This window comes from Oryzias melastigma, linkage group LG23, assembly GCF_002922805.2.
Source record: "Oryzias melastigma strain HK-1 linkage group LG23, ASM292280v2, whole genome shotgun sequence".
Taxonomy (NCBI): Eukaryota; Metazoa; Chordata; class Actinopteri; order Beloniformes; family Adrianichthyidae; genus Oryzias; species Oryzias melastigma.
The window spans coordinates 17892446-17919426 of record NC_050534.1 but is presented as its reverse complement, the minus strand read 5'-3'; the positions used below and the strand labels follow the sequence as shown (position 1 = coordinate 17919426).

At 38.5% G+C, this 26981-nt stretch overlaps 1 protein-coding gene and 1 long non-coding RNA gene across 6 annotated transcripts in view; one reads left to right on the top strand and one right to left on the bottom strand.

Moving 5' to 3' along the window:
• The first annotated feature begins 1013 nt into the window (after positions 1-1013).
• LOC118598055 lies at positions 1014-20321 on the top strand. Its single transcript, XR_004947136.1, has 2 exons — positions 1014-1196; positions 19810-20321. It is a non-coding gene; the product is annotated as an uncharacterized LOC118598055 (long non-coding RNA).
• The window catches only part of ppp1r12a (protein phosphatase 1, regulatory subunit 12A), a 59337-nt gene continuing 42230 nt past the window's right edge, over positions 9875-26981 (bottom strand). For 2 of the 5 annotated variants that reach the window (XM_024286605.2, XM_024286577.2), the window contains 14 exons: positions 26041-26232; positions 25381-25542; positions 22726-22816; positions 22252-22431; positions 21919-22081; positions 20028-20149; positions 19887-19952; positions 18794-18810; positions 18597-18714; positions 17410-17514; positions 17289-17336; positions 14728-14778; positions 13030-13242; positions 9875-11247 (listed from right to left, as the gene is read on the bottom strand). In XM_024286605.2, coding sequence (XP_024142373.1) covers positions 13105-13242; positions 14728-14778; positions 17289-17336; positions 17410-17514; positions 18597-18714; positions 18794-18810; positions 19887-19952; positions 20028-20149; positions 21919-22081; positions 22252-22431; positions 22726-22816; positions 25381-25542; positions 26041-26232 — 1453 coding nt within the window. In that variant the 3' untranslated portion in view covers positions 9875-11247; positions 13030-13104. Of the gene's footprint in view, positions 11248-13029; positions 13243-14727; positions 14779-17105; positions 17140-17288; positions 17337-17409; positions 17515-18596; positions 18715-18793; positions 18811-19886; positions 19953-20027; positions 20150-21918; positions 22082-22251; positions 22432-22725; positions 22817-25380; positions 25543-26040; positions 26233-26981 lie in introns of those variants that run through there. The other 3 variants (XM_036210173.1, XM_036210174.1, XM_024286585.2) reach the window with 3 other exon arrangements.

The window sequence follows — 26981 nt, the reverse complement described above, 5'->3', positions numbered from 1 at the left end:
GTTGGGTTTATTAACGATCTAAATCGTAATAAATGGCGGGTTATCGCGTAAATCTACGTGAGTTTGGAGTTTTGGTCAATAGCAGAGCCTTTGACTGGAGTCAACCAGCCAATGGGATGGCTGTAGCTAGACCGTTCCCGCATCACACCTGAGCTTCAACACTTGCACTGGGAGCCCGGGATTAGTAGTACCGACCCTCATCCCAGGCGCCTCAATCCATGCTGGAGGTCCTGGCTGGATGACCAAAACAGGACAACATCATCTGCAAAGAACGGAGAGAGACTTGTGGTTTACAAACCAGATCCCCTCCGGCGCCTGGCTGCACCTAAAAGTTCTATCCGTAAAGACTATGAACAGAACTGGATCCAGCATAAGTTTGGAACCGTTTCTGTAAAAGTCATTGAAAATGCATCACCATTCTCTTGTTGCAGTTTTTCAATGCTTTCTTTTTTAATCCATGCAGAAAATTGTTTGCAGGAGATTAAAGGTTAAAGCAACGGTTCTTTCTCTAGTGGTTGGAGAATGATCCGTTGTGAGCTCAAACTATACCATTTTGTTTATTTTAGAGTTCAGAAATCCCTCCTGGGAGCTCTCGCGTAATGAGCCCGTCTTAGCAGAGCTATAATTAATACAACATTGTGAGCGGGTGCTGAAGCACGTCTTCCTTTCTCTAAGTGTAAATTGCATTTTAGGGATTTTCAGTCCCTGTTCATCCTGTTTCCAAACTCCCTCTTCCCCATGTGGTGATTCAAAGCTGCTATAGGCGTTTACTTTCACAAATCTAATTTCATGCTACGACAATAACCTTATGACTTAGCGATGCTGAAGGGGATGAACCTTATTTTGCTAGATGTGCGAAGCGAGATGACTCCCAAGGGTGCAATGACTTTCAAAGAAGCTTATCGCCGATATTATCTGTGTGTTTGTTAACGTTTTTGAGCCTAAAATGTTAAAGAATGTAATGAAACTTGACACCTAACCTTCTGCTTCCTACCTTTGGGTGAGAAGCCAGCCGTTATCACCACAACCCTGTTCCAGATAATGAGAAAACTTTGAGCTAAAGCTTATCTAAAAATAAAACCCAATCTATAGACTGCTGCATTTTTAGCATAGTTCTGCCTGCTGTTGAGGAGAACGAAGGACGAGAGTGCAGAGGGGTTGTTGCTGAGAATTTCCTGTGTGCAAGCTGCCTTTAAGTGAGTCTCACTTTTACATTCCAAGAATACTTTCTCGTTTATTTGTCTTAAGTGACCCACAATCTCTTTAAAAAAAACTACCACCGTCTTCATGTAATATGAGCTAAACTGTACTATTTATAAAATTCCCACAAAGTTCATCATATTTCTTTAAGTATGAATAATAGGGGGCAGTAGAGCAACACCTAAGAGCTTTAGTCGTCCGGTGAAAAGTATAAATGTATCTTTTTAGCTCACGTGTGTCAAAGTCAAGGCCCGGGGGCCGGATCCGGCCCTCTGGGTAATTTATCCGGCCCTCCAGATCATTTTATTTCATTGTTATTAATAACCCGATGTTATCTTCCACTTGTTTCAAACTTTTATAATTTTGACAAAATATATTTTTATAAAGAGTAAAATATTTAAAGTTATTTAAGGTTTAAGTTGATTTATTCTGTAACAATATTCCTGCATTTTTATTATTTATACTTATGTTAAAAAGTTACGGTTTCTGCATTTACTAAGATTTTTTAGGCAATTTTGGAGTTAAGCTAATATTTCGGCAACATGCTAGCGGTTTTGGCTAATTTAGGCTTTTTTTTGAAGATATTTTGAAATTTAGCTCTTTTTTCTACTACAAGCTCGCTATTTTGGCTAATTTAGGATTTTTTCTTTTTTTTGTGGCTATTTTGAAGTTTAGCTACTTTTTTCAGCTTCATGCTAGCAGTTTTGGCTAATTTATTGTTTTCTTTTTAATTTTTTTAGGTTATTTTGGAGTTTAGCTAATATTTTAGCTACATGCTAGCTGTTTTAGCTAATTTAAGCTTTTTTCAGTTTTTTGGCTATTTTGAAGTTTAGCTATTTTGTCAGCTACGTGCTAGATGTTTTGGCTAACCTTATTTTTTTAGGCTAATTTTTCATTTAGCCAATATTTTTGGATGACTATCAGCTTCAGTGTTTTCAGCTATCAATTTCAGCATCTTCTGCGGCCAAATTCATCTTACAGCATTCACACTAGCATCATCACAGTTAATGCTATATATCTAGTTCATAATTATATTGACAAGTTACAGTTTTAAAGTTTTTAAACATTTTGTTTTAGAGTGTTCAATAACTGTTTATCCTGTTCGGCCCGCGACCAAAGGTGTGTTTTGGATTTTTGCCCCTTGTGCGTTTGAGTTTTACACTCCTTGGAAAAGTGTTGAAGTTCCTCCAACTACCGTAACTCTTCAACTGTTTACGCGATTAACCTAATCCTGGTGAATTGTGAAGCGGAGAAAAGCAAATTTTTGCTGGTATGGAACACTTTACAGTAGTAAAGTATTTAGACAATCAACGTATTTTAGGCGATTCTTTTGAAAAAGCCAATATGTGTTACATAGCAGTGCAAACCCACTTTTTTCTCATCAGAATCAGCTGCTTTGACATTGATCATTTTAATGGTCGAAAAGTGACAGTAGGTTAAAGAGCGTTTGTTGTTTTGTTGTCGCCGGCAACATCTCCTATGCTAAAGGGATAAGAGGACTCGCTCCAAGGACTTTTTCAATGTTATCAAGCTGAAGAAGTGTCCATTCAGACCAACAAAGGCATTCTCTAACAAGTTTTTACAGTGGGCAGCAGTGGATGCAGTTTATTTTAGATATTTCACTTCACAGACAACAACTTCGTAAACAAAACAATCTGAGACATGAATTAGTCACCGGGCTAGCTACTCTCAATGTATTTAAATTATTTTTACTCTCACATTTTTTTTCTTTAATAGTCACTGTGTAAATATTTCGTTTGAATGTTTTATTTTTAATGTTTTTATGCCTTTGAATCAGTTTGTTGGCCAGGAGTCTGCTGAAAAAACAAGAACCATGCAAATGGAGCTCCTATGTTTTCCACATATGTTAGCATTGTGTGGAATTAAAATATGGTTCATAAGTGTCTTTGTAATGTTCCAAATTCACTTTAGGCTCAAAATGAAAACTAAAAAATCTCAACAGTGATATAAAATATCAGCAAGAGTTATTTATTATTAATTGGTTCATCACAAAGCTAATTTTTGTTGTGTATCTGTACTGACTTAATCATCCAGGATGGCTCCATGATGGAAAGTTTTTACTAGGGTTGTGTATTGGCCAGGGTCTGGTGGAATAGTTTCACCTGAAGCAGCAAAATAACATTTTTTTTTACAAATCTCTCTCCTGCCTGTCTGTGTTTCTGTGCTCCCAACTGGAGAATCAGGATTAAACAGCTTTAAAAACAAAGACTAACGAGTTTGTTTAAAACTGCGAGTTTGGAAACCCGTGACTAAAGAAAAGAGGAGAAATGAAGCGCTCACCAGCCTGTAAAATGAGCACCACAAATTTATATTAAACATAACACTTCATAATGGCTGCTCTTGCACTCACAGATTTTCATTTATCTGGCAGTAATGTTTCAGTCAGAAGCTATTAGGAGGGTAATTCTGCAGCGAGGAGCTGCATCGCGCTCGCAGCTCCATGAAGCCGTTTGAGCAAGAAATAGAAGAAAAAGAAACTCCCAGATGTCGGGTTTGTGTACAGATGTTCAGGGGAAGATCGAGGAAAATGTCTTTTTGAAGATTTGACAAATACATTTACTTTCTGTTGGCAAAAAGCATATTAAAGTATTAAATTTGAGGGAGGAACATAGAAAGTTCTCCAAAAACATTTGAAGAAAATTAGTTTCTGTTCACCTCACACCATCAGATGATCCTGGATTTGAACTGTTGAACCGGCTGTTACAGAACCGCAGAGGTTTAATCCTCCGGGTGCCGGACTGAGTCAGCAGAGCCCGGCAACAGGAAGGAAGCGAATTAGGGGGACAGCATTTTGGGTGACACACTCCACACAGACCAAGCCTGGATCAGCAGAAAAAAATGACCTAAACTCCTGAAATCAAAGTGGATTCAGTCTATTTAGATTTTGCAAACATCCTGACGGAAGTTACTGGCAAATCTGGGATGTGACGCACTAAATGCAGGTTCTTGAACTCACCGTTCACACTGGACAGGCAGGGAGGGGCTTCTTCTTCTTGGTGTGAAATCTCGTGACTCTACACACAGCTTTATTCCAACATATGAAAGACTTGGTGTCGTAGAATTCCAGCTGGACACAAACCTTAGTTACTAATTTCTCCATGATTGGTTTTCAAACGGTTGACATTTGACGTGCCAACTTAGGTTACCAAGTTTGACTACCTATCCGTACGTTTACAGCTTAAAAATAGTCTTAAAAATGTGCATAGCTGCTAAAGATCGAGTGTTTTTGTCGTTTTGTTTGTGTGTATATGTGTGTGTATTTGTGTTGTGTAAGCTTCAGCTCCTGCAGAGGTCCAGCCCCTCCACTGCTGCTGACCCCGCCCTTTGTAGAGTCTCTCCACCAATCACCAGGCTGGGAGGGAGGTTTAAAAGTTCCCAGGAACCTCTGCTGGGGTCTGGAATGTTGCTGGAGCCTATCCCAGTGAAGCAAAGGCTTGGACGGGTCACCAGTCTGTTGAAGGGTCACACACTCAAGCAAACGTTCACAAATAGGGGCAATTTAGCTTCACTGATTAAGGAGGTTTTTGGACTCATTTCCACTGGGCGGTCCGGAACGGTAAGGAGTAGTACGGGACGGACCAGTTGTTTCTGGTGAGCATTTCCACTCAGTTAAGTCTGGCTTCTGCTGAGCGGTTTGTTTTCACGGCGCATGCGTGGAGTAGACCGCTAACACGCCATTGTAGTGCGACGACTAGAAAAGCAACAACAATGGAGGTCATCCAGCAGCTCGTCTTCTTCTTGTTTTACAGTTTGTACATCGTGGAAACAGGAAGTTAATGTTTAAAAGAAGATTCCAGGTGGCTAAAAAAAAAAAAAATGCTAGCTTTATTGGTGCTTTCTAACGTCATCAACACTTTCAGCCAATCAACGACTACCAAAAGTGACTCCGCCCCAACCGTCGCATTTTATTTTTCTATGGCCCTAAAACGGGCCCTCAAGAGGTACTGTCAGAACTGGTATGGATCCATTTTACAATGGAAACACTCAAAATACCGGAAATTTGACTCCATGGGTTCTCCAGGGTTAAAAAGACCTAAAGCAGCCGCTGACGTCAGCGTTGAGTCTGTCAATCACCTCATTTATAATGATGTAGGAATGAGCCGACCTCCACATTAGTAACGTTTTCATTCTATAAAAACTTTAGTTTTTTAGTTTTAAAATGTTTGGTTTGAAACCAACTTTACAAGACTTAATTATAAAAACCTTTGGAATAAATCTACAGAAAACTGGAGTTTCACCTGATTTTTAAACCATTTGTTTTGCTTTTGGACTTTTTTATTTTATCTGGACACAATTGATATTTGTTGCAAACATACAAAAAATTAATTTTAGTGATTGTTGGATTTAAAAAAGACACAATTTACAACTCAAAACAGAGTTTCTTGACGTTTTCAGGTTTACAGTGGAGTTATTATGTAATATATTGAGGAAAATATTACATAACTAGAGAGATTAACATCAATCATGTTTTAAAGATAAACCAGCAGAAAAAATAGTAAAATAGATTAAAACAAAGAATAAAATGGCTCTAGACTGATTAAGGTTATAAGAAAGAATCTGTGTGAAGAACTCTGTTTTTTCTGCTCTGCTTTAAGAATTACTGTGATAATTTCAATAGACTTTATAAACTGTTATAAAATGTTTCAAATACTTTTTATAAGGAAATGAAAACAAAGGACCTAATCTTGTGGGTTTTATTTTATTTTTTAATAAGTAATTTTAAGTGTTCAAGCTTCCGAACATCCGAACACAGGAGTTACAAATTGACCTTTCATGTAAAGGAACAGTCTCCTTTTATAATCTGCTCCCCTGACAGGACAGGATATTTCGTTTCCTGCCGATGAAGGCTGTTACAACAAAGTCGGCGTGTTCGGAACGCCATAATATCCTGTTTTCCACATAAATCCACATCAGTGCCAGGCTGCGTGGAATCCCATTCTTGTGTCGGAGCGCGTTTATCTTTGTTTCTCCGACAGACTCCAGCTGTCACTCCAACCGTTTGTCTTCTTCGCCATCGGAGGGAAAACACGCCGCTTCAGTAAAGAGGGGGTCGGCTCTTCCAGAGTGTCTAAGACGAGTGTGGAAGTTTGGAGGAGAACGTTTGTTTGGGTCGATGCAGAGGAGATTAGAATAGAGAGGATGATCTGTGAGTCAGTCGAAGGAGGTCCAACTCCTCATGGTGTTCACACTGGACAAGCAAGGAGGGGCTACTTGTTCTTTTTCTTGGTGTGAAATCTCTTAAATGTGTTGCTCCAGATTTTTTCTTTCACAGCTTTATTCCAATATATGACAGACTTGAGCTGAATCTGAACTCCTCCCCCATCCCTCAATCAAATTTTGCCCAAGTTTGCGATTAATTAATTTTTTTTAATCAATTCCAGCTTAAAATAAACCAATTAAAAAGTGAATCTAAATTCTATGAAAGCTCAACTTTTGGAATGGAATAATGGAAATAAATCAACTTTATAGAGGAATTTTATTATTTTGAGAAAGGGTCTTTAATACCACAAAATGAAGGGATTTCATCAATTTTATTCAGGAATTTATTAATTGAGGAATAAAGTTGTTAAATTATTCAGATTTTGTTTGGTCTGGGACTTTTTTATATTAAAATTTCCACTATTTAGTTGATACAAATTGAATTTTTTGCATCTTCTGGTCTTTGTGAAACCTAAAAAAATCCTGAAAAACAGGAACATGTTTCTGCTGCTGACAAACTGCACATCAGCAGGACTGGCCTTGATGAAACTCCTTCATCACCCTGTAACGTAGCATTAATTGAAGTCATTTTTTACTATAATTATGCGTTTCTCTGCAGGTTATTTCCTGTCAAAGTTCATCGTTAGTTGGACGTAGACGTGATATAATCCCGTCGTCTCCCTGCAGGCTCAGGCGATGGAAAATCCAGGAGCGTGACACATTCTTGTCACGACTCCGGGTAATGGTGGCCGATACCGCTGCTTATCCTGGAAGCTTTATCTGCAGATTAAAGCTGTAAATCTCTGACCCTCGCAGGCCACCGTCCGTCAGCTCGCTGATACAGACATGTAGAAACAGGAACTGAAGATTAGAATTCACAGTAAGTTCAGTCGGTGATTGGAAGCAGCAGCTGGTTGTCTGGTTTACATGTTGTCTAACTGTGGTTGTTGTTGTTGTTGACATGCTGTCAAGTGCGGTTACACAGCAGAGCAGTGAGGCGGCGCGGCGTTAATGTCAGGACACAGTGTATCATGTTATATTTACATGCACAGAGATGAGATGGACGACGAGACTCAGCAGTCAAAACTGCTTCCTGCTCTGGAAATGATGTGAACTTCACCTGACAAACATGTGCACCATCTAGTGGTGACACGGTGGAACTGCAGCCGGTTGAAGACATCCTCATGATTGTATATGATGATGTTCAGACAGTCTGTGTGTGTTTAACATCTCAGTGGGAGAGAAAATGAATATATGTAATAGAATGACCTCCATTTAGAGCCTAAATGGAGGTTTTTTAAGAATCCAACGTTCTCATTTCACTTTTAAATATGGCATCTGGAAAAAAATTAAAACCAGAAAAGTTGCATCAACTGCGATTACGCTAGTGTGAATGCTTTTTGGTAAGAGTAGTGCATGAAGATGCTAAACCTTTTTGCTGAAAAAGAAAAAGGTATGTTACATTTGCTAAAAGACTGGACATTTTTGTTGAAGAACCATGAAAGAGCGCTGAAGTTGACCTACAGTTCTGAAAAAATTGCAGTAAAAATCTCTAGCACATGACAGTTTTTCAAAAATATGAGCTAAACTCCAAATTAGCCCCAAAGATGTGAAATTAGCCCAAAAAAAGCTAGCACATTGCTAAAACTCCTGAGTAAACTAAATTAGTCAAAATGTTAGCCTGATGCTAAAATAGAAGCTATACACTAAATTAGCCTAAAAATCCAAGTAGATAGCAAATTAACCAAAAACGTTAGCATGTTGCTAAAATATTAGCCAAACTCCAAATTAACTTAAAGAACTCAGAAGAGGCCAAATTAGCACAAAAAGCTAGCTCATTGCTTAATTACTAAACTCCAAACTAGACTAAAATTCCTCAATAAACTAAATTAGTCAAAAGTGTTGCTAAAAGCAAACTCTAAATTAGCCTAAAAAACCCTAGTATATGACAAATTAGCCAAAAAAGCTAGCACGTTGCTAAAATTCCTGAGTAAACTAAATTAGTCAAAATGTTAGCCTAATGCTAAAATAGAAGCTATACACTAAATTAGCCTAAAAATCCCAGTAGATAAATTAACCAAAAACGTTAGCATGTTGCTAAAATATTAGTCAAACTCCAAATTAACTTAAAGAACTCAGAAGAGGCCAAAATAGCACAAAAAAGCTAGCAAAAAAAGTTAGCTCATTGCTTAATTACTAGCTAAACTCCAAACTAGCCTAAAATTCCTCAATAAACTAAATTAGTCAAGAGTTGCTAAAAGCTAAACTCTAAATTAGCCTTAAAAACCGTAGTATATGACAAATTAGCCAAAGAAGCTAGCACATTGCTAAAATACTAGCTGAACTCCAAAGTAGCCAAAAAATCCTCAGTAAACTCCAAATTTATTTTGCTTCTTTTCTACTGATCTAAACTAAAGAGCCACAAAGTCTTATTTTGATACTGCTGTGCTTCCATTACAATATATTTTTAATATTAATAGGAATTATGCTTCTTTTGTGGCATGAACAGAAACATAGAAATATTTTTTTTTCTCAACGTGTGAAATTATTTTTCACATTAGAAGCTCATAGGATTTCCTTTCAAAATAAAAGTCGTCTTATGTACTTTAGCCATAAATTTATAAACTTAAATAATCTAAATTAAATAAATGCTAATTTAGTAACACTTGAAAAAAAAATCTTTAACCAGAGAGCCACTAAATGGAGAGGAGCTCCGGAGCTGCAGGTTGCAGACCCCTGACCTAAACTAACCAACCACGAAGCTCCAGTTTTACTTTAATGCGACGTTTTACAACATAGAGAAAAACAATTTCCAACAAAAGGTTCTCCTAATGTTCACCAGAACCATGTTCTCTGCTGTAAACATGACATCACTCATGTATAGAAGAGCGGCTATGATGTCAGGATGGAGACTGTCAGCTGGTAGTTTGGTTTAATGTCGTATTTACGAGATGGATCATAGAATAGCTGGTGTGCACCATCTAGTGGCGAGATGAAGAAACTGCAGCTCAAAAAAATTAAACGTGATCCACGTCCCTCTAGAAAAAATATTCTTATGAGAATATTTGTTAGAAATTTAATTGTAGGTGAACCATATTTGATTTTCAAGAATTAATAAATTAAAGAAAATAAATATTGATTTCATGAAATACATAAAAAATTAACATTTTCCCTAAAAAATTTGTTTTGTATCACAAAACCCAGACTGTTGGATTCATGATGACTGTTCTTTAGATTAAAATCTGAATACGTCACATTTTTTTCAGATAATCAGCTCCATCCCCAAATTATTTAATCCTCAATTAGTTTAAAATTTTGTTTCTATGGCGTCATTCAAACGGCAATTCTTAGTTAATTCTTCAAAATTCATGAAGTTTTCTGCAAAATGTACTTTTTTTGTATAATATCCAGCTTGAGATCTTAAAAAAGTCTAGAAATGAAGACACACAGGACGTTTACAATGTACAAGTCTATTTTTAATGAACTCTTCAGTGGTTGTAGTCACAGCACAGCTTGCATGTTTTAAGCCACACACCTATTTTACAAGATGAAGGGAAGAAAAAAAATAAAGAAAACAAAAAAGGATGGCCGTTGGTCCATCAGCAGAGACTTCTTTTACTAAAACATCCTTAAAAAGGCCACTGAAATGCGTAAAGATGCACGAAGATGCATGAATGGTGGCGTTGCTCCTCCGTCGGCGTCGGAGGAAGGACCCGGTTTAGCCATACCTAATATATATATTTCTCTTCTTTAGGTGACGACACTTTGGCTTTTTAAAAGTTCGGAAACAAAAAAAACTGACAGCACTCTTCAGATACCGAATAGTGAAATGTGGTGAAGCCGTTTTAAATCTCACAATCATGTGAACACTTATGAGAGAAAAAAACCTGACCTCGGCCGGCCGCCTCCTCCTGGGGGAGGGGCTTGATCGTCCGATCCTTCAGGCTATAAAAGAAAAATATCTAAAACACACTTTATTTTCTTTTTTCTTTTGAAATTTGCTTTGATAGTAACAGACGGGAAGCATAAACGCATGCCATGTGCTGGTCGCAAACAAATACATACAGGTATATACAGGATCACTCAGTACCTGCTAAAACAAAGTGAGTATAAACCGACTACAAATGTAAAAGGAAAAAGGAGGGAGAATGAGCGATGGCGGTGAAAAAAATCCTACTCATGATGGACTCTTTAAAGCATTAAAAAGAAAAATGCATATTGCACGTACAGTGAAAGCTTAAATTCCACTAGGGCTGCCTCTTTTCGCTAACTCCTCTCGCACAAACAGAAATGAGGGGGAGGGGCTGCGTGCGAGTGTGGATAAATAAGGAGGGGGAGGGGCAGCACAGCACACGTATGCAGAGGGGGGGAGGGGACAGGAAGTGTGGCACAAATAAAATCAAGTGTGGCGATAATATTTGTTGGGTGGAAGCCGACAGAGGAGATGAATGCGAGTGAATTTTTTTTATCTTTTTATGTACAACTAAGGCTTACTGGTTAAATAGTTTCAGGCTTCCCCGTCCACGATGCGCTCACATGCTGACCGATTTTTTATTTTTATTTTTTTTGTAAACTGTGGTTTCATGGGGACAGCAGGATGGATGACACAAATAGGGGAGAAGTCTCATCTCTGATGTCTGTTGCAATTCTATCTAAATGTGCAATTCCATTAGTCGCTGCCACGGGGGAGGGGCTAGCAGGAGCGGGAGGCGGGGCAAGTAGGTGGGTGGGGTTTCGGATCTACTTGGAAAGCTTGCTAATGACTCGAATGAGCGCTCCGTTCTCGTCCTTTAGTCTCTGGTTGTCCGCTTTCAAGTCTGGGAGCATCTGAAAGGGAGAAATATGAAGGAAAAAAAAAAAGGGGGCGGGGAAATGTGGGAGGGAGGAGACAAAAGAGATCAGGCTTAGACCAGTTTCCACAAACCAGTCAGGCCCGTTACGCAAAAAACGCCACAGCGGCCCGCTGACTGGGAGGACACACCCCTCTCATGACACCTCGGATTTGAGCGGATAAAATCAAAGTTCTGTCAAAGCCATGCAGCATGAGCCCACTTCACACAGTTTCCTTCATTCACCTCCACTTGCAGGTCCTGGAGTTCGTATGTTGAGCATGCTCGACCGTGTTAAAGAAAGACCACACACAAATGTAAAGTCCCCAGGCCGTTTGAGTGCAGAAACGCTGACTGTGCTTTTATTTTGGTGAATTTCACTGAATTTATAGGATATTTTGGAGGTAAAAACTAACTACTTCCTGTTTGTGAGTGGAGATCATTAAGTGTATGAGAACCGGACTAAAGGCCAAAATCCATTTCAACTTAACTCTCGATTTAAAATGGACATTTATTCACTTAAATTTATCAGAAAAACTATTCCTGCTGTGGTATTTTTTTTCTTACAAGGAATTTTTAACACATAACCCATAGTGACATCAACGTAACAGAAAAATATCTCAAATGTTTTCTGTGGTTAACTTTGGTATTTTCAAAATAATTGTATTTTTATGGAAAAATGGGTCTTGGTCTTATGGGTGGAGCCCCACTCCGGTGAAAAATGTCTTTTTTTAACATGTTCTTGTGGCATTTTTTCTCATGATGGCCTCATATAGAGAGTATGAAACTAAAAAATGCAATTTCTGAGTATTTATTTACTCTAATCATTCTGAATCACACAATATCGTCTGATATCAATACTGGCTCCGATATAATCGCCAATTCCTACTTTTAACATAATTTAAAAGATGATCGGAGTAGGTCTTTAAAGATGATATTAATTATTTTTTTTGTAGTGCAAGTTATTCAACTGACCAATCGGATTCCTCAACAGGTGGGTGGTGCCTGCTGGCCAACATGTCCAAAACGTTTCTTGTTGCCAGGTTGTAAGGGGTGTGGACACCCAACAAGCTGACTTCTGATTGGTGAAAGTGGTAGCCATAAAAATAAAGACTCCGACTGATTTCAGCCAATCACTGCGTACTGACTTGATCTGCCTCCCAACTCAACGAATATGTCGACTAAATTGATTTTGGAACAAGAAAACCATTTTCTATGCATGATGTTACACTCAGTCCAGTTCTCATCTACATTCAATGGAGTTTGCTCCATGGCCAGAAGGGGGCGCTACTTTTATTTTATTTTTTAAATATTCGTTTTCATTTTCTGAAGTTCAAATAAACCTTTATTGATCTTAGACTCGTGACGGTCGTGACCGTGCATGCAGTCATCTTCAACATTCAATTTCAAACTTTTATTTTGAAAACACGAACGTAGTAGGAACAGGGAGAGGGGGGGATTATTTAAACCAAAATAAAGTGAAGCCGGTTCATGCATGAACAAGCCAAACTCCACTGGCGTGCTTCCTCTGATGGAAGCACCAAACGGGGAACTACAAAAACGAACACTTTCCTTTACAGCCCTGCGGCGGATTAATGCTATTTGACCCCGCCCCCTCCTTCTACACCGACAGGTGTGGAGGACACCTGACAGTGATGTTCTGTAAAAGAAGAGCGTCCCACCGAAACAAAACATCCTCCTCAATCAGAGAAAATGGAAGGAGGCGGGAGGGGGCGGGGTCACAAAACCACGTCACGGTTGGGGGCGGGAGGACACCTGCCTGTCTATGGGTGCAGAGCGCAGATGGACAGAAAGAGAGAAAAGAGAAGTGGAGGGGTGGTGGTGGGTGTGGCTTTTAGAGGTCGGCGTTGGGCAGCTGGCTGCAGGCCGACTGAGAAAGCTTCGCCACCACGCGGGCCAGGGCCCGGTTCTCGGCCTGCAGCCGCTCCTTGACCTGCCGCAGGGCCTGAACCTGCTTTACCTGGGGGAGGTTCTGCAGGGAGGGGGGGGGACAAGCAGAACATGGGGGAACAGAGATAAAAGGGGTAAACATGGCGGTGGAGAAAGAGAATTAATCAAAGAAAAGGAGGAAGGAAACAGAAGAGAAAGGGCCGAGAGGAGGAAGAGGGGAAACAAAACAGGAAGACTGTTAGAAAATGGGAAAGATTCCGAGAAAAAGATGAAATGATTCAGAGATTTTCTTGCAGACGAAGCGGGACAGTGACCCACAGGACGTGCAGCCTAAAAGGCCCGTTATCAGAGAAGCTCACCGTGACGGGACATCACTTTTCAGACTCTAAACAGGAGATCAAATGTTTCCAGGTTTTGCTCCCTGAACTCTCAACTGATATGTAAGGAGCCCTAAACCTTTCAGAATAAAATGCATGTAGAAGCTTTATAATCTTATGAAAAAATGTAGTAAATATTAAAACCTGTATTGAAAAAATTGAAAGGCCGTCTGTACAAGATAGATTAGGCTTGAGTAAAATGACAGTAATAAAGGACTTTTTATGCTAAATCCAAGAAGGATTGTTTTACAGAAGACACAAACAGCTGTTTTACCATGATAACTTTTACCTTTCTTTATCTAATTGACGATATTGACATCGTTTCCTCATGATATCGACATTCCGTTTTCCATTATCAAATGACAGTTTCTCGTGCTTAAAACTGTTTTCTTGTAGTAAAAACATTGTTTTCTCGTGATGAAAATGTTCTTGTGATAACAGTTTTCTTGTGATAAGTACATCTACTTTTATCATTTTTATCCTGTTTTCTCATAATGACGACATTTTCTTGTGATAACGACACTTGATAACGATAGAATTGTTTTATCACGAACATTCTCTCGTGATAATGACATCTACTTTTGCCTTTTATGCTACTTTCTTGTAATAAGTTTCCTTGTGATACTAACATCTCTTTTTCCTTTATTACATAATTTCCTTGTGATTATATGATTTTCATGATGACTCCTACCTTCCTTTTTTATTACATTTTCTTGTGGTAACATTTTTTATCATGATATACACTCATCTTTTTTATCTCGCAGTAAAAAAAAAAAAAATTCTTTGTGTTTCAGCATTAGTTTGAAGCTTAAGATAAGATCAACTCATCCTAAGGCTTTATTTTTATATTTCCAGGTTTGATTCTGAACTGAACATAATTTTTTTTTTTTTTTGATGACGTATGATTTGGGATTTCCTGGATCTTTTTGTTAAGCGTTAAGTAAGCATGTTTGCCTATTAAAACAAATGTTTTAAGTCTTATTAGCATTACTGGATTTTGTGTTTTGGTTCTATTGGTTTTGCTGACCACCAGATGTCACCGTTGTTCGCCTGAAGCTCCAAAGCTTCTGTTGTATTGTTCATGTAAACAATAACCTCAGCTGCAAATAACATTTAACATCATCACATCTGTAAGAACAAACTATATTTAGACAAAATAACATCAAATGAAACACAACTGTGTGTGTTACCTTGAGTTCCTCCTCCATCTCAGAAATCTTCCTTTCTAGAGCTCTTCTTTCCTGTGGGGAAGAAAAGCATGAATGACCTCTGACCCCCACATCACAATGTCAATAAAAACATGGAAGATCGTGGAGGAGGTGACAGCACACACTCGACACACACGTTTTGTGAGGCGTCTACAAGCAGCAGCCAGACGGGACCGAACAGCAAAACACAAACTGTCCAAATCGAGGTTTGAGTCACGATAGCGAGACGTCTGGGTTTGGCGATCATGTTGATGATCCGACCCAACTGAGATGGACATTTTTTGAATTGTTCACAATGTGACGCACCTTTGCGATGGGGTCAAATCAGGGTCAGCTTAAAGTGAATAAAAAAAACAGAGTATATGTGAACATTTTCCGTGGAAGTGGTGCTCTGAGCTAATCTGTAACCGGAATACAAATGACACATGGTGACAAAGGTAAGGATGATGTCATTTCTGCTCCAGAACAGTGTCTAAAAGCCCCACCCCCGAATAATATTTGGGTCAACTCCAAAAGGTCTGTAATTTAACAAGAGACGGCGAACGCTGCAAACACCTCCGACCTACTTCAGGTGGAGTGACTGATTCATGCCTTTTCAGAGGCGACTCAAATCTCGTGGGTCACAACTCACCAGACTTAAGTCGTGGCTTACAAGACCACGGGATTTCAGTCGAGACCCACGAGATTTCAGTCAAGACCTACGAGACTGGAGTCGCGGCTCACGAGATTTCAGTCGAGACCCACGAGATTTCAGTCGAGACCCACGAGACTTGAGTCGAGACCCACGAGATTCCAGTCGCGACCCATGAGACTCGAGTCGCGGCCCACGAGACTCGAGTCGCGGCCCAAGAGTCTCGACCCACGAGACTCGAGTCTCGACCCACGAGTCGCGGCCCAAGAGTCTCGACCCACGAGACTCGAGTCTCGACCCACGAGTCGCGGCCCACGAGACTCGAGTCTCGGCCCACGAGACTCGACCCACGAGTCTCGACCCACGAGTCTCGACCCACGAGTCTCGACCCACGAGACTCGAGTCTCGGCCCACGAGACTCGAGTCGCGGCTCACAAGACTCGAGTCGCGACCCACGAGATTTCAGTCGAAACCCACGAGATTTCAGTCGCGACCTACGAGATTTTAGTCGCGACCCACGAGACTTGAGTCGCGGCCCACGAGACTCGAGTCGCGGCCCACGAGACTCGAGTCGCGGCCCACGAGACTCGAGTCGCGGCCCACGAGACTCGAGTCTCGGCCCACGAGACTCGAGTCGCGGCCCACGAGACTCGAGTCGCGGCCCACGAGACTCGAGTCTCGTGGGTCGCGACTGAAATCTCGTGGGTTTCGACTGAAATCTCGTGGGTCATGACTCGAGTCGCGGCTCACAAGACTCGAGTCGCGACCCACGAGATTTCAGTCGAAACCCACGAGATTTCAGTCGCGACCTACGAGACTTGAGTCACGGCTCACGAGATTTCAGTCGCGACCCACGAGATTTTAGTCGCGACCCACGAGACTTGAGTCGCGGCCCATGAGATTCCAGTCACGACCCACGAGATTCCAGTCACGACCCACGAGATTCCAGTTACGACCCACGAGATTCCAGTTACGACCCACGAGATTCCAGTCGAGACCCACGAGATTTCAGTCGCGACCCACGAGATTTCAGTCGCGACCCACGAGATTTCAGTCGCGACCTACGAGATTTCAGTCGCGACCCACGAGACTCGAGTCACGGTTCACGAGATTTGAGTTGAGTCCCATGAGATTTCAGTCGCGACAAACCAGATTTCAGTTGTGACCAGCAAGGTTTCAGTCGCGACCCACGAGACTCCATTCGCGGCTCAGGAGATTTCAGTCACTGCTCAGGAGAGTTCAAGCGAGATCCACGAGATTTCAGTTGTGACCAGGGAGGTTTCAGTCGCGACCCACGGAATTTGAGTTGCGACCCACGGCTTTCGAGACCCAACCCATGAGATTTGAGTTTATTTTATTATTTGAAATTTTCAAGATTTCTTTTAAGTTAAGAAACCGTTCCTTTGACTTTACAACAGTTCTCAAAATGTAGTATTTTTTTTTCCACACAATTTCCATTCCGGTCCTCATTCCTCTTAAGCTGATCCTGATTTGAGCCGTACTCTTCTTCACAGACGACCGAACTTGTGCAGCGGGACAAAAACACACGTGCAGCTTTCAGCAGCAGCGACGCTCCATCCACACACACACGCTGCTGCTCAGGTTCAAAACCAGGTGAGAGGAAAAGGCAGTGATCAGGGTGGCATGAGGACGGCGGGGGGGTCCTCTTTCACAGTGACAGCCAGCAGCAGAAAGAAGGCTGATACAAAAACTCAGGGGAGGATCATACCACCGCTCAGATGATAAAGGGGCCTGCTTGTTACCTTCAGACATAAATCCAGCAGCAGCAGCGTTACTGTGACGCTTACAGCAGGTCCAATTACACACAAATCAAACCAACATCACCACTTTTCATCTCTGAACTTAGTCTGAGGAGAGGCGCTCAAATATATCAGACGGGTTCCGCCTTTACCCTTTTCTCCATCTCCAGCTGGGATCGGTCGGCGTAGCGCTCCTGTCTCTGCAAAGACGCCAGCGAGAGTCAGAGGATGAACCGACGGATGCTTTCATACAGATTCCGGGGCTCAGCGTACCTGTGTGGCTTTCTCGAGTTGTTGCTTCAGGTCTGCCAGCTCCAAATCGGTGTCGCGTAACTGAGCTTTCAGCTTCTCGTTCTCGGCTAAGATCTGTTCATAGAGCTGAAACAGACGGATCGTCACAGGAGGACGAGGTTCGCTTTAACATGAATACAGAATAAAGTGATGAAAGCTTTGAACAATTCAGTGTTTTATGAGTGATAAATACGTATAATTTCTACAATAACTTTAGCTAAGATTAAAAAATTATATATTTCTTTTCTTATATGAAATGTACCAAAAAAATCCTGTTTTTCTGGTAATAATGACAATTTTCTTGTGGTTACATGGTTTTCTCATGATGACTTCTACCTTTTATTTAATTTTCTTGTAATATCTACAGTTTTTTCAAGAATTATTTCTACCTTTCTTTATCCTGTTTTCTCGTAATAACGACATTGATTTCTTGTGATAACAAAACTGTTTTGTGATTACGACATATTTTTCCTCTTGATTACTTTGTTTTCTCACGAGTTTTACCTCTTTTTTATTCAATTTTTTGTGATAACGACATTGTTTTCACGTGATTTCAGTGTTTTCCAATAAATACATATAATTTCTACAATAACTTTCAGCCAATCATTTTTAGACCAAAAATAATACGTCTTTTACTAAATTAAGAGTCAAAATAAGTCTTTTAGAAAAAGAGTCAAAAGTATAGGGCTTTGGTGATTAAAATAACAATAATAATCTAGTACAAATATCTGAGGTCCAAAAATAGTCACAGAAATTAGTAAAAATACTCTTCATGCAATGTAATTATCACCCCAAAATTGCAGAATAATTTAAATTTTTTAGCACACAAACTAAACTAAACAAATGTATTACCGTCACCAGAAGTAAATCATTTTTCAGTTAAGCGCTAGTGAAGGTTTTCATTTTCAAAATAAAAGCACCAAGTGTTTGTTTTTTGTAGACAGAAAAATTAGACTGAAGTTCAGTTTACTGAAATAAGTTCTAAAAATCTGATTTAAAATATAGTATAATATAGTATATACAATTTAATAAGAAAACAATGAATATGATTTTAAGAATAATACAAAAATCTTGTTATGAGGCGTCATGTGACCATCTGTTCGTCTACCAGAATGTTAAAAAATATTTCTTAAAAATGGATAGATGTGTATAAAGAAAGCCTCCGTTACCTTCTTGTAGTCGGTGGTGTCGTCTCTATCCAGTCGGCTGGAGTACGGCCTTCGACTTTCTCCATAACTGCGGCTTAGAAGAGTGTCGTTGCGATCTAAAGATGAAGTGCTCTCATTCCTGAGGACAAGGTTTCAGATTTTAGGGTCGGAAGAATCGACGGCTGAGCGGACGGAAGGCGAGAAGGGAGGAGTCTTACCTGGACAGTCTGTCGCTCTGTAAGGAACAAAAAACAAAACAAAGTTGGTGACTGATAACACAAATATTACACAACATTAACATATTAGCATTACAAAGACGAACGTATAAAACTGAAAATGGTGTTCATTTATGATAAAGAAATAAAAATATGTACTATATTCCTCCATATTTTTTGATTTTATTTATTGAAATGATGTGAATAAGGATAAAGTGTAAAAATGTTCCTATTTTGAATGTAGTTTTTTTTCATTTAAGGGGTTTGGTTTCATTTCTATTACATCATAGTTTTACTAAAAATCAGTTTTGGAAAGATTAAATAAGATAAAATAAAATTATTCAAATAAAATTGCTAGTGAAAATTAAAATTGGCTGGTTTTACTCTTTTTAAGGTAACAAATATACATATATTATGCTTAAATAAAATGTTTATTGCACAAAAATAATAAAATGTGAAAAAATTTTATTTCTAAAATATTGTTTTTTTCTTTAATTAATTTAAATTCCTTAAGAAACTCTTCATAGGCCTTTTTTTTTTTTAGAAGTCTGTCTCTCTCCATCCATTCATATTTAACATTTTTGTTGAGTTAAATGTTTTTCTAATCGATGTTTGATACAGTAGAAAGTTAAATTTGAGTCTTGTGCTTTACAGACCTCTGTTCTGACTGAGTTTGAGAGATTTTAGACTTTTAACGAGTGTTTAAAGAAGAAGGCTGGACAGGAAGTGACACGGGAGCCTCCTGTGCTGCTGCGTTTTCATGCAGAGATAAGTGTCGACTTCCTCTTTAGAGCTTCTGCTTCAACACCGACTGGCTGTAAGCGCCGGACTCAAGCAGATGTAAATCTTCAAAGGGTCGTGTCCCCGTTTCACTGTCTAAACAGGAAGTCCAGAGGAAGATCTATTTTTACATCAATGCCTCTTGGAGACAGAAATGTTCAGATTTACATATTTATATCATCCTTACTCTGTTTAAATGTCACCAAACAGATTTTGGAAAACAATGTGTTTTTGTTAAGGGTCTCCATGGCAACAATCATCGAAAAACAAAGATTTTTCAAAGGTGGTAGAAGAGAAACCACTTCCTGCTCTTCACCTGCAGCTCTCCCTTCAGGCTGCTGTCCTCCGAGTCCGACTGCTGGTCGGGGTCGTTCTCGTCACCCTGGAACACACAGAAGAACCAGGTTAAGTCCCGGCTCGGCGGCGTGCGGGAGGTCACGGAGAGGAAGTCTCGTACGTCTTGAGTCCAGAAGGACACGCCGGTGGAGCGCCGCTTCTCTCGGGGCCGCCTGCGATCCCGAATGGAGCGAGGTTGATACTTGTCCTCTCCGTCCTTCTCGTCCTCCTTCTTGTCTGCTTCTGTCCAAAGAGAAGAAAACGATCTGAGGATTTTAATAATCAAATGTGTCCAGGTTGAAGCTGAAAACCTTCAGACTCAACATTTTGTTGCTGCGATTTCCTACGTAATGTTACGTAATCACCCCACAAAATTAATTCAGTATTGATGAAATAAATAAATACATAAAAAACACACATTCTTCCTGATGTTTCTTTTTGTGCTAAACAAATATTTTTTGAATAATTTACTCTGAGCTAAATTTCATAAACCATTTTTACCAGTTTTCATCCCTAAGGTAAAAAAATGATTCTATTAAAAATTCCGTAAATTTAAAAGCTATCAAAATCTTTAAGCTATTTGAAAAACATGCTCTGGATAATTGGTAAACCATCGGGCTCTAGTTTATGTGTAATTTTGTAATTTTTTGTTTTGTCTTTTAACATGTAATGCTCGTTTTTTTGTCCTTGTTTCTTTTTTTTTTCCTTTCTGTTTATGTATGTATCTCAAGTTTTTGTTAATAAAGTTTATTTAAAAAACAAAATCAATTCAGGATTTCCTTGAGGCTATAATGACCTTTATCATCTATACCAGAGGTGCTAAATATGTCAAAGGGGTAGATCAAAAATTAAAATAAATAAATAAAAATGCCAAATGACTGTCAACACTGAGGCTACATTCATACTGGACAAGATTTGCGCAATGGGGGCATCAAGCTTCAATGGTAGGGTGATGTATAGACCCAATCTGAGGGATTTTTGTAAAATGTCCGAGTGGAACATCTCCCTGTTTAGTTCTGCTCGATACTTTTACTTTAAATTATATCAATTTTTTGATTATCGCTTCTTTAAAATTCATAAAATGTTTCAGAATCCTTTATGGATTGTATTTAATGATTGATTTTCCTCCTGAACTGTAGTAAAAACTGCTAAACTCACAAGAGGAACCTCCTACAAGAACATGTAAGCACTCCTCAGGTTACATATTTAGGAGGAATACATTCTAGTTACAGTATTCTAAGCTAAATGTTGTTCAGATTTAACGTTTTAAATAAAGTTTTTTATCTAATTTTCTTCTATTTGAATCTTATTTAATTTGGACGGAAAGAAAAAGTGTTATTACAATTTTATTAATTCATTTTAGTTTAAAACATCAATATAAAATCCAGAATTGTTTTACTTCAGGAGAAAGAAAACGGTTAACTAAGTTAAAGGGTAAATCTAAACCCAAATAATCCAGTATAGAAATAACCTTCAGGTGAAATAAGGACACACAGCCCGACGCCGCCGGAGGGGCGGAGCTTCGTTGCAGGACAAAGAGGTCAGTGTTTCCGTCAGCTCAGCGCTCTAAAGCGGCTTTGAGTTTTCCCACAGAACTTTACAGATTTATCAGTGAGTAGAGAAGCGATGGAAACTATTCTTTCTGCCACAGTGCTCTTGAGCATCCAGGAAGAAAATAGTCCAAGAATTAACATTTGAGAAGCTTAGTATATTTATTTTAAGTATTTGAATAGAAATGAGATGAATTGACATCTTAAAAACTTAAAAACTGTTGCTTCAATTGTTAATTTTAATCAAAATAAGTAATTTTTAAATGTGCCTACTATCTTATTTTTGATGTGGAATTAAATTACTCCACAAGACTTTGTTTTCCACATGTTCTACTTTAGTGAATACATTCCCTTTTTTCTATCTCTAGGTTTATTTATCCATCATTTATGCTTGATGTCCGTTCTTTAAAAGACTGTTTAGTTGTTTTACTGAGTTCAGATCCATTAACCCGAGGTCCTGACCTTTCTCTGCCTCCCTGGAGGAGCGACTGTAGGAGGAGGTGATGCCCGTCAGGCTGTTGGGCCTGTAGAGGGAGCCGGAGGACAGGGAGCTCGAGTAGGAGGTGGAGGAGGCGGTGGTTACCGCGGAAACGGCAGAAGTGAGCGAGGAAGTAGGCCGGTAACGCTGGAGGACAAAAAGAATGATTTAAGCACAGATACTGTAAAAAATAATCAAAATCAGAGTGATAAAGGATTAAAATAAAAAAAAAAATGTTAGAAATAACGACAGGAGACGTCAAAATAAAAGCAAAATGAAGCTAAACTGATATAAAAAGTCAAAAACGAGAGCGGTACCTCTTCAAAGCTGCGGTACTTTGACCGGTAATCGTCCTCCTTGGTTTCAGTCTCCTTCTTCTCCTCTTGTTTCTCCTTGTCCTGCTTCTCCTTCTCTTCTCTCTCCTCCTCCCGGGTCTTTGGGGGACGACTCCTGCCGATGGTTTTCTCAGCCTCCTGCAGGTCCGTCAGAGTCACTCCCTGAAAGAAGAAACTTTCTGTCAGACATAACGGAAAAAACACGTCTGGCTTAATTTTTTTTTTTCCTTTTACAAAAGAAATAAGAAGAAAAGAAAAAATAAACAAAATGACTTAAAATACAAAAAAAAAGATTTGCTTCAGCTCGACTTCAGGGATCATTAAAAAAATAAATCAACTTAAACAGATTGAACCCCCAGACTATCAACAGATTGTTTTCACACAGAACCAAAGATGCCACTTAGCTAAAAGCAAAAATACATATTTTTTATGATAATAAGGTGAGAGCCAACACACCTGGGTGGACCTCCTGGACTGGCGCGCTTGTCTGGATCGAGCTTTCCTCTGAGACTCGGACTCCTCGTCTCGCACCGGAGTCAGATATGACCTGGAAACAGCCCACCAGTCAAACATCACAGTAAATCATTTTGTGTGCTTTCTGAAGAATCTAATTATAAAAACCAGAATGTTTGTGTTTCTCTTTGTAAAACAGGTTTTTTGTGTTTCATAAAAAGCTTCATGTCAGCTCAATGTCTTAGAAAACCTCTAAAATAGAGAATCACGTTTGTTCTTGAAACACCGATTGTAGTCAGACCAAACAATAATCCTAAAAGAAATGCTTCCTCTGGCCAAAAATAACCGATTGAACCTTCAAACATCGTCCTCCTTAAAGCTGACATGAAAACAGCTTCAATCCCAGATGACCTTCAGCTGTAAACGTTTTAAAGAAGGAGGCGGCTTCTGTTTGGCCTTCAGCAGAAACCGTCCATCTTCCTTATTAGGAGAAGTTGCTGGAGCTGAAACGGCCGTGGCGTCACGCCCACTGTGACAGGTGGCTTATTTCAGTGTGGCCACAGGAAGCCGAGCACGCCACCTCGCTAACGGACACGCCGCGTTCCCTCAGCAGCTCCAGATCAAAGGGGGAGCAAAGAAGATGCTCGTTTCCTGCTGATGTCACAATAAATGATTTCATCTGAATCAAACTGATAAACAACTTATGGAAGGACGGTCCTAAATCCCATCTAACCATTCGTATAATATTTGAAACATGGTTCCCATCTCATCTGCATGATCCAAACTAAAAATATTTGATAAAACTTTGTTCTGCTCTGTAGTTCGTCGTCCTTCCACTAGAGGCAGTAGTGCTCGTTTCTAAATGGCTGCTTCATTAATTTTTGGCGGGAAAAGTTTAGCTAATTTTCTAAACGTATCAAGTATTTGGGTCATGATGATAAACAAAAAGTAACAAATACACCAGATTAAGGTATTGAAATAATGCAAATAAAGTAAAGTCATCATTAAAATGACAGGATAACAGTTTTTTAAAAAAAATTGTTTTCAAATTATGAAGGAAAGTAAAAAAAAATTGGGAAAAAGACCAAATTTTATGAGAATAACGTAAATCTATGAGCAAAAATTTGTAAAATTATGAGAATAAAGTTGAACAGTTATGAGAAAAAAAATCGAAATCTTACAAGAATTAAGTCATATAGTAAGAAAAAAATGGTAAAACTAAAAGAAAAAAGGTCAAAATTTTACAAGAATGGAGGTGTAAGATTATGAGAAAAATGTCAAAGTTTAGAGTGAAAAATATATATTTCTTTAAAAGAATCAAGTCGTTTAATTATATATAAAGTTAGAAAATTATGAGAATAAAGCTGTGCAATTATGAGGAAAAAATTTTGGAGAAATATTTAAATTTGACTAGAATCAATTCTTATAATTATAATGAATAGTTCCAAAAATGTTGAGAAAAGGTAGAAAAATTATGTGGAGAAATTATATAAAATCATAAGAAAAATGTTAAATTAAGAGGGAAAAAAGTCAAAAATCTTACAAAAATGAAGGTGTAAGATTACGAGCAAAATATCAATGTTTAAAAATAAAATCTGATTTTTACAAGAATGTCATTGTGTAATTAAAAGAAAAAGTTGTAAAATTATGATAATAAAGACGTAAAATAATAATATAACAGTTACAGTTTAATGAAGGATTTTTTTAAATTATGAGAATAAAGTTGTACAATTATAAGAAAGTTAAAGTTTAAAAAAAAAGTCAAAATATTATGAGAATAAAGCTTTAAAATAAGATAAAAAGTCAAAGTTTTGACGGAAAAAAATAAGAGAGAGATAAGAGTCGAGTCATATGATTTTAAAATTGTAAAAAGTTGTAAAATTATGAGAAAATGTCCAAATTATGTAAGAATAAAGTTATAAACTCAGGGAAAAGCTTTTTAAAATATAAGAAAATCTTAAAATTATGAGAAAAAAGTCAAAATTTTATAAGACAGAAGTTGTAAAATTATGAGCAAAATTTCAAAGTTCAGAAAAAAATATTTTTTTACAAGAATTAAGTCGTATACAAGGAAAAGTTGTAAAACTATGAAAAAAACTTCAAAAATAAAATATCACATTTTAAAACTTGAAATTTTTCAAAAATAAAGTTGTACATTTACGATAAAGTACAGCAGAATTTTATTCTTACAGCTTTTTTTCTCATAATTGTATCACTTTATTCTTGTAAAATGTTTAATTTTTATCATAATTTTACAACTTTATTCTCATTTATTTGTTTATTTTTCTTGTTTTAATGTGAACCAAAACCTGTGTTGTAAAGAATAACTCATCCATTCAAATCAAATCAAGCTTTATTTATAAAAATGTGCTTTACATGCATTGTAGTTCAAATGGCTAAAATCTATTGTTGTTAATAATTTTAAAAGACTTGGAAAAAAGCTATTAAAAGTTAATTATTTATAACACTGTTACACATTATTAAAAACATATGGCTCAAACTCGAGATTCCTCATGTCAATATTTTTGCAACTTAAACTAACAACATATCCTAACTGATACGATCTATAAAATATATAGTTTATGGATTTAATCAAAAGTTTAAAACACATCTTTAAAAAAAAAGTAGTGTTAAAAAGGAACTGGTTGGGTTTGTTACCTGCGCTTCTCAGAGCCGATGACGGTAGCAGTGGTGGTGGATGTGGCCGTGCTGGTAGTGGTGGACGTGCTGGAGGTGGTGGTGGAGCCAGTGTTTATCGTGGGGATGATTGCAGCAGACTCCTTCTCCTTTTCCCTCTCTGCACTCTCCTCTGACCAGTACCTGTCGAAAAAGGTCACCATAAAAAACGTCCCTCCTGAAGTTGGAGGAAACGTCTAGTTTGGCGTTTGAATCATTTCCCGACTCGTCTGTCACTGTGAATAAATTCTGCATTTATTTCTGTTTGGTTCATGACCGCTTCATGCTTAAAATGACTCAGACGCCACCAGACTCTAAAATATCAAGAGGAGTTTATGACAAAATCATTAACTGTGATTTTAAAGGACAAGCCCCAATAATCACTCTTCCACCTCCATGCTTTCCAGTATTTACTCTTTTGTCCGGACACTAATCTGGTTTCTTCAGGTGTGGCGCAAACGGCTATTTATAGACACCACGATGACATCTTCAGGTATTCATAAAACATTTAAATCTACAAAAATGGTAAAAACAGAAGCAGGAAATTTTGACAAAAAGTCAAACATTTGTCACGTTTTGCTTCCGAGGTGCAGCATCCGTGTCGAAACGGCGCCGACGTCTTCATGGGAGGTGAACTCGTACCTGCTGGTGAGACTGGTGGAGCCAGTTCGAGTGGAGGAGGAGCCCAGGCTGGATAACAGGCCGCGGTGGCCTGTGGGTGAGGTAACCGATGAAGAGGAGGAGGAGGAGGTGGTAGTAGTGGTGGCGGTGCTTGTGGAGGAAGAGGAAGTGGTTGAGGAGCTCAAGTCCACGTGTCTTCTGTCAAAAGAGCCACTGCCGGAAAAACACAAACGGAGAAGGTTAACAAGCGTGGACAGAAAGACGGAAGGAGTTTGTCCAAATAGAATCACATAGTTCTGTGGGATGAAGAGGAGGGAAAACATCAGCTCGTTTTATTAACGATGAGTCAGTTTCCTCAGTTACAATTCATGTGAAACACAGAGAACTTGGAAAAAACGAATTGAAAGAGAGATTTAGGATCAGAGTTGAGGTCCTTCTAGTTTTAGAAAAATCTTTTTTAACAAAAACATGAATAAAGATGAAGATATTCTAAAACCACAACGTTTAACTGGAAATTTCAATCAATGAGGTTTACACAAATAGACCCCTATTGTGTCCGATACTAAATAAACCCCCAGTAGACCCTTTTCACTGTGACGTTAGACAAAACGGTGACAGGTCTGAAAATGTGAATAGTTACGTCCGCTGTTCGGGTTTAGAACGACAAAACTGACAACTGAACGCTGTTTGACACAATTTAGGTAAATAATAAAAGGTAACCTTACTAATTTCAACAGAAAAATGTAAAATATTTATTCTATGAATGTCCTGCTGAACTGTATTTTCACAAATAAAAATACAAATTTGAATAATCCTTCAATATTTGAGGTTTTATTGAAAGTATTGAGTTTTCATTTGAGCAGATATTATTCTAACTGGTTCTATTTTGGCTGATGTTATTCTCACGTGTTTTACGTGCGATCAGCACAAAAACTGATAGAAATTCACGTTGGACACATTTA